Source organism: Borostomias antarcticus (genome assembly GCF_949987555.1).
Source record: "Borostomias antarcticus genome assembly, chromosome: 1".
Classification (NCBI taxonomy): domain Eukaryota; kingdom Metazoa; phylum Chordata; class Actinopteri; order Stomiiformes; family Stomiidae; genus Borostomias; species Borostomias antarcticus.
In genome coordinates this window covers 41,979,613-41,987,790 of record NC_140234.1, presented here as the reverse complement: position 1 = coordinate 41,987,790, position 8,178 = coordinate 41,979,613, and the positions used below count along the sequence as shown (strand labels likewise).

General features: G+C 49.9%; 1 protein-coding gene across 1 annotated transcript; it reads left to right on the top strand.

The window, feature by feature from the left end:
• Nucleotides 1–674: 674 nt before the first annotated feature.
• LOC311316700 (protein yippee-like 2) lies at nucleotides 675–7,462 on the top strand (the record flags this gene model as incomplete). The annotated part of the gene is made up of 5 exons (XM_084447631.1): nucleotides 675–707; nucleotides 2,620–2,703; nucleotides 2,929–2,972; nucleotides 5,738–5,846; nucleotides 7,373–7,462. 5 exons carry the CDS (start codon nucleotides 675–677, stop codon nucleotides 7,460–7,462), a joined length of 360 nt encoding a protein of 119 aa, XP_084303757.1.
• Nucleotides 7,463–8,178: the final 716 nt, after the last annotated feature.

The following is an 8,178-nucleotide window of genomic DNA, read 5'->3' as shown; positions in this document are numbered from 1 at the left end:
ATATCTAGTGTTCACATCTACCACACATGAACATGTAAACAGATGACAGTATATCTCCCCTCCGGATTTTCATTTATCTATAACTATAGCATGTACACAATACACCCCACCTGCGTTATTTATTTATATCCATATTTATAACATGTACACCATACATCCACACCACACCTTATCCTTAGCTTGACCTTATTTGTAACTTTTGAGCCCATCACATAGCCGGCAGTAACATCTCACTGTTATTGTACGCTGTACGCTTATGCATAAAGATCTGAATCTGAAGCTAAAAGACTAAAGCACAAGCTTTTTTACTCTGCTGTCTCTGGGTAGAGTACAATGACCGTGACAGGGCTTCCAGTGTGCTTTGACTCAGAAACCTATCACTCTAGAAACAACAGCATTAGACTGTAGCTCAGAACACATATTACTGTGTGTGTTCCTGCCCCCCCAGGTGTGTGTTCTTACTGTGTGTGTTCTTACTGTGTGTGTTCCTGTCCCCCCAGGTGTGTGTTCCTGCCCCCCCAGGTGTGTGTTCTTACTGTGTGTGTTCCTGCCCCCCCCAGGTGTGTGCCTCCCACCCGGCCCCCATCACGGCCCTCACCTGCGTGCTGCGGTGCTTCCCCTGCGAGCCCACCTGGGCAGGCAGCCCCTTCCTGCACCGCCCGCCCACCCCACCCATGGTCAGGATGACGCGCTCCAAGACCTTCCAGGTAGGGTTAGGGTAAGGGTTAGGGTTAGGGTTATATATTAGGGTTATATATATATTATATATATAGTGCCACGAGATATCACCATATGAAACGTGACGATGTGTATCGTCAGGATGAAAAACTGTCTTGCGATAAAAATAAATAATATATATAACCCATATATAACCCTCCTTTCCAGCACCTTAGAGTACACTTTCCCTGGGAGGCTGAGTAATGTGATGCCTCTATAATTGGCACACACCCTCTGGTCCCCTTTTTTGAATATTGGGACCACCAACCCAGTCTGCCACTCCTTTGGCACTGACCCGGACTTCCACGCAATGTTAAAGAGGCGTGTCAACCAAGACAGCCCCTCAACACCCAGTACCGTCAGCATTTCTGGACAGATCTCATCAGTCCCTGGGGCTTTGCCTGTGGAGTTGTTTGACTACCTCAGTGACCTCCTCCAGGGAAATTGACGATGACCCCCCATCATCTTCCGGCTCTGCCTCGATCGTAGAGGGTGGATTAGTTGGGTTCAGGAGTTCCTCAAAGTGCTCCTTCCAACGCTCAACAACCTCCTCAGTTGAGGTCAGCAGTGTCCCTTCCTTGCTGTATACAGCTTGGATGGTCCCCCGCTTTCCCTTCCTCAGGTGTCTGATGGTCTTCCAGAAACACTTTGGTGCCGACCGAAAGTCCTTCTCCATGGTTTCTCTGAATTCCTCCCACACCCGCTGCTTTGCCTTGGTCATGGCCGAAGCTGCAGCCCTCCGGGCCAGTCGATACCCTGCAACTGCTTCTGGAGTCCCCCGGGCTAACATGTCCCGGAAGGCCTCCTTCTTCAGTTGGACGGCTTCCCTGACCACCGCTGTCCACCATGGAGTCCGAGGGTTACCGCCCCAATCCTGTTTTCATGGACAGGATATCGAGGCGTAGTCATGGGGAGGTGGGTTTGCAGTTCGGTGAGCTGGGGATCGCGTCGCTGCTATTTGCAGATGATGTGGTCCTGATGGCATCATCTTCCTGCGACCTCCAGCACTCTCTGGATAGGTTCGCAACTGAGTGTGAAGCGGCTGGGATGAGAATCAGCACTTCTAAGTCTGAGGCCATGGTTCTCAGCAGTAAACCGGTGGTTTGTCCGCTCCGAGTAGGAAATGAGTCCTTACCCCAAGTGAAGGAGTTCAAGTATCTGGGGGTCTTGTTCACGAGTGAGGGAACCATGGAGAGGGAGTTTGGCCAGAGAATCGGAGCAGCTGGTGCGGTTCTGCAGTCGCTTTACCGCACTGTTGTGATGAAAAGAGAGCTGAGCCGAAAGGCAAAGCTCTCGATCTACCGGTCTATCTTCGTCCCCACCCTCACCTATGGTCATGAAGGATGGGTCATGACCAAAAGAACAAGATCACGGATACAAGCGGCCAAAATTAGTTTTCTCCGGAGAGTGGCTGAGGTCTCTCTGAGAGATCGGGTGAGAAGTTCAGTCATCCGGGAGAGACTCAGAGTAGAGCCGCTGCTCCTTTGTGTCGAAAGGAGCCAGTTGAAGTGGTTCGGGCATCTAGTGAGGATGCCTCCTGGGCGCCTCCCTAGGGAGGTGTTCCAGGCGTGTTCCGGCTGGGAGGAGGCCGCGGGGTAGACCCAGGACCAGGTGGCGGGACTACATCTCCGCACTGGCCTGGGAGCGGCTAAAGATTCCCCAGACAGAGCTGGTTGATGCTGCTAGGGAAAGGGATGTCTGGGGCCCCCTGCTGGAACTGCTGCCTCCGCGACCCGACCCCGGATAAGCGGATGACGATGGATGGATGGATGGATGGTATGATATGGTGAAACCAGTGTGGTGTATGGTATGGTATGGTATGGTATGGTATGGTATGGTATGGTATGGTATGGTATGGTATGGTATGGTGATCTGAGTGTATCGTCTCTCCCCTGCTTCCAGGCCTACCTGCCCAGCTGTCACCGGACCTACAGCTGCATCCACTGCCGAGCACACCTGGCCAACCACGACGAGCTCATCTCTAAGGTAACCACCACCACACCCCAACAGCACTGAACGCATTTACAGTCTGTGTGTGTGTTTGTTTCTATATAAAAACACAAGAGAGTATATTTAACTTCAGATTCCAACATAGAACATGTAACTGACATGCAGACAGCCAGGCAGACATGCGGAGACGTCAGGGTGCTAGCGGTGACCATCCAGAATGCCACTGATGTGTCTCTCTCTCCTGTCCCCTCTCCCCCCCAGTCCTTCCAGGGGAGTCAAGGCAGAGCTTACTTGTTCAACTCTGTGTGAGTATCTACAGTATGATATCTATGCAGCAGCGGTGTAGTGGTGAGTAAAGAAGTGTGTGTACCCTGACTAAAGTAGTGGGTATAGCCTACTGTGGCAGAACTGTATCAGTGCATAGCCTACTGTAGCAGTTTTTACATTAGTGGTGTTTAAATAAGTGGGTATACCAAATGGGGCCAATAAAGTATCTATCTATCTATCTATCTATCTATCTATCTATCTATCTATCTATCTATCTATCTATCTATCTATCTATCTATCTATACACACACACACACACACACACACACACATACACACACACACACCTCCACAACACTCTGACACACTCAGGCACTGTAAGGGTGCATTCAGACCTAGCTTGTTGTTCCGATACCGGGAGCACAGCAAAAACACAGAAAATGCTTGCGGTTCCGGAACAAATCAACCGGGCTGAGACCACCTAGAGAGGGTGGTTTAGAGAGGGTGGTCTAGAGAGGGTGGTTTAGAGAGGGTGGTCTACAGAGGGGGGTCTAGAGAGGGTGGTCTAGAGAGGGGGGTCTAGAGAGGGTGGTCTAGAGAGGGTGGTTTAGAGAGGCTGGTCTATAGAGGGTTGTCTAGAGAGGGTGGTCTAGAGAGGGTGGTCTCAGCCCGCTTGCAATCGCCCCGTGGGATGATTTGTTTGTAGTGAGAACGTTAACCACAAACCGATACAACTCATTGTTGTACCCTGCACTGTCTACAAAGTCTACAAACTGTTTAGCGAGCGCATGAAGGAAATGGGCTTTCAACGTTCTGTTGAGAAGTGCGTCTTCTCCTGATCATATGCAATACAATAGCACATTGTTCTCTAGCCACAGTCGTGATGCCTACTCAAACTAGATATGTTGTCCATATACTGTATCCGTGGGTTACAGAGTATTTCATATAACGTGTAACGTATAACGGAAAATGACGTCATAGGGTGCGTTGAACTCGGCTTCAGCCAAGGAATCCAACAGTACCTCGTTTTTGAAAATCGGATTTACCGGTCAAACGTTGCGTGCATAAACGCATCTCCAACCTTTAAACAGTGGCGCTAGAGTGTCCATGATGGCGACATGAGACTTGATTCGATGCACAGATGGGGCTCGGCATCCTGCGCGGCACCGAGGAACAAACCACAGACCACGTCATCCAGGACTGTCCGATATATCGGACACCCAACTGAATGTGTGGCATGCCCGTTGTGGATGACGAAACGGTGACATGGCTCCTGGAGGTGTGCCCGGATATATAGACCCCCTCACCCAGGCTCAGGGTAGTAAAAGGATAGCGCCTCAGCTACAAGCCTGGGGGCAGAGGACGCAACAACCGACCCATGCGATGAAGAAGAATGAATGAGTGTACCAAATTGCACAACTTTTTACCATACAGTTCTATTGGCTGCCATAGACTCCAATGGCAGAAGAAGAAAAAGATGTTTGAATAATAATAATCAGAAAAGGTACAAACACAATGGTGGCCTACGCAGCTTCGCTGCTTGGCCCCCAAAGACAAAGCACATATGAATACAGTATAACAAAACAAGGCAGTGACATCTTGAGACTTACTAATGAGTTCAGTATGTTTTGACAATGGTCAAGAAACTCTCTTCAATTTAAATCTGCGATGTTGTCATTTTCGCCCACTAGAGCTAAGCAGGCACAAAACAAAATGTAAAAACACATGGCTACTTAATTATGCAATGTTTACCTCTGAGACCCTTCCCCTAATTATTGATTTTTGAGGTAGACTTTGAGCCAATGGCTTTGCTACAAATTGCACTGAATCAAGATAGGTCAACCTTCTGACTTGCTAGCAGGTCAACAGGCCCCCTCCTGTGCGATTCTAATCGGTTGATTTACAGTGATTTTTTCGAATAAATCGCCTGATTCATGCTGTATCGGGAGAATACAAAGAATATACTAGTTTAAACTATAGGCAGTTATAGCCTAGACAGGCCTACTGCCAGACAAATTAAGTTTACTTGCTCAACAACGCCTCCTGGCGGCGATAGTGCAACACTGAATAAGGAGGTGGTCTGGAGTGCTCCTAACGCTCCTCTAAAACTTCACTGCCGTTGTTGTTGTTGCTCTGACCACGTGGTAGGGCGAAGTATTGAAGTTTGGCTGACTGTACATATCTACACAGTCAAGATGTACAGTATGTACTGCATGTATATATTCTATATTTTACACATGCTGTATGTATGGATGTATACATTCCTCATTCTTTTTTATGCTTATTCGCTACTACAGTATATTCTGCATTTCCAACCGTTGCTGTAATTTCTGTCTATCTCTCTGTCTATCTCTCTCTCTATCTCTCTATCTATCTATCTCTCTCTCTACAGTCTCTATCTATCTATCTCATCCTACCTCCGTATACCCTCTACTACACTACTAGTAAGCAGGTAGAGCTAGTCCCAGTCCTTTCTGAGTACTGCCACGGTCAGACTAGATATGGATCTGAACGTACGACATGATGCCCAGGTGTGTCATCATAGTGTGGGTGGGTGGGTGTGTGTGCTACAGTATCTGTGACTCGGGTTAGTCAGCCAGACCAGGCTCTTACACGAGTCATGAGCCACCGATGTGCTCCGTGAGTCACTCTCTCTCACGTGTCTCTCTGTCTCTCGCCCTCTCTCACGTCTCTCTCTCCCCCTCTCTCACGTCTCTCTCTCGCCCTCTCTCACGTCTCTCTCTCCCCCTCTCTCACGTCTCTCTCTCCCCCTCTCTCACGTCTCTCTCTCCCCCTCTCTCAGGGTGAATGTGGGCTGTGGCCCGGCAGAGGAGAGGGTGCTGCTCACTGGGCTCCATGCTGTGGCAGATATCTACTGTGAGAACTGCAAGACCACTCTGGGATGGAAATATGTAAGTATATAAAGGTCAGGAACATGCAAGGGTGACCAGGGCTAGCTGTACACAGTCTGTGTTTCTATTTAGAAAGGATAGACTTGGAGGCTCCTCTGATGTGTCCTCATTTTGACCCAAATTCTATTTGGGGATCATCGTCCTTAATTATAGTATCATGTTACATCAGCACTTCAGCTAAAGGTTCCAGTACTTTTCCCATAGGCAGGTTATACTCCAGGGCTCCAGGGAATACTGCTGGCCATACTCCAGGCCATACTCCAGGCCATGCTCCAGGTCATACTCCTGATTATACTCCTGGTCATACTCCTGGTCATACTCCAGGACATATTCCAGGGCAAACTCCTGGCCATAATCCTGGCCATACTCCAGGGCATACTCCTGGCCATACGCCTGGCCATATTCCTGGCCATACTCCTGGGCATACTCCAGGGCATCCTGCTATGTACAAATTCGATTATATTCCCATATTCACTGAACCCCCTGAACCCACCCTCCTCAGTTCAGATCACAGAAACATCCTGGATAGTAGCTCTACCAAGACTAGAGATGAACTGCAACTTCCACTAAGGTTCTAGGATGACTTAGGACTGTGTAACCGATATCAACTACAGCACAGCTGTCCATCACATCACAAACGTAAGCTGTCTTCTAACCTGACTGGGTGAAGTCCTTAGTGGAGCTGGTGTTTCCAGCAGCCGAAGGGTGGCTCCACATGCCTACTCTGGTCTATCGGCAGAGCTGTGTGTGGGGTTTCCAGAGCCAGCTCCTCTGCAGCTGGGAGATGAGACCTGGGGCCCATCCGCGAGGGTCACTGGGAGACGCACATCGCCTGCCCGAGTCTGACCGAACGGAGGATGGCCGCTAATATCCCTGACACTAGCCATGTTTCCATCCACACGTTTTATGCGAATTAAGTTATATCGAATTAAAAATGCCTTATGGAAACAGTAAAATTCAATTCAAAATCATGAAAATCGACAAAAAGTTTGTACTGTCGATCTCATCGGATTTTCTCTTGTTCGATAAAAGTCTTTTGTGATAAATGCTTTATCCGATTTAAAGCTCTAGATGGAAACGCACGTTCACCGGCTTTATTCGCATTCATATTTTTAGCGATCCTCACACAATTCGATTGACAAGTGGATGGAAACATGGCTACTGTTGTTTTCACGCCGTCATTGAGGATTCCAGAGATGCCCGAACGAGTGCGCTTCCAGGCGCTGAAATCAGACACCTCGGTTCTCCACAGAGCCTATCGACTGGAATAGCTAGAAAGAACACAAACACAAAGCTGTATTTCAGTGAAAACACAATTCAAGATGTCAGATATGTAAAACAAGGCTGTGTGTTGTGGCTCTATGTGCAGAGTTCACCCAGCCTATCTGACACAATTAGATAAGGATTCTCATTATTTTGTTATTACTTTTTCCTACCCTCCTCCTTGTCCCTCTCTCCATCTCTTCCTCCTTCCCTTTCTTCTTCTCCTTCTCCCCTCCCTCCCTCCTCACCGCCACTCCTTCCAGGAGCACGCTTTTGAGAGCAGCCAGAAGTACAAGGAGGGCAAGTACATCATCGAGCTGGCCCACATGATCAAGGACAACGGCTGGGACTAAGAGGACGAGCGTTGGTGACGAGGCGCGTTGGGGGGGGGGGGGGGGGGGTTGAATGGGAGTGGGGAAGGCAAGTGTGTGGGTGAGTGTGTGACTTTGGTTTGGTTGATTTACCATTACCTCTTCTCCCCCCACCCACATATACCCCACATCATGCCCTCCGCTCCTGACCACACAGCTCCTGAACACACAGCTCCTGACCACACAGCTCCTGAACACACAGCTCCTGAACACACAGCTCCTGACCACACAGCGGCCGCTTGGAAGCCTGCTGACGCTAGTGGGCTCTGGGTGTGTCTGGAGGAGGAGGTCACTGGGGATGGATACCACAAGACACACTCTAATGACAGACGTGCACACACACACACACACACACACACACACAAACCTGTCCCAGACATCCCAGCCTGAGGTAGCTGTTCAGACAGGGCTGTGTTGCGGTAGTAGGGCTGTAGTGGGGGGGGGGGGGGGGGCCCAGGCGGGCCAGGATCAGGGGGGGGAGGCCCAGGTGGGGCAGGATCAGGGGGGGGAGGCCCAGGTGGGGCAGGTGGGGGGTCCTGGTTCAGGAGTGAGGAGGCGGAGCTCTCTGGTGAGTGAATGAGAAGGCGTGATCATCCCAGATCATCCCAAGGTGATCATCCCAGATCCAGCGAACCCCGGCACCCCGATGAGGCCTGGCGCTGAGCCCCGCGTGGACGGTGGGGGGGGTCAGATCCTGG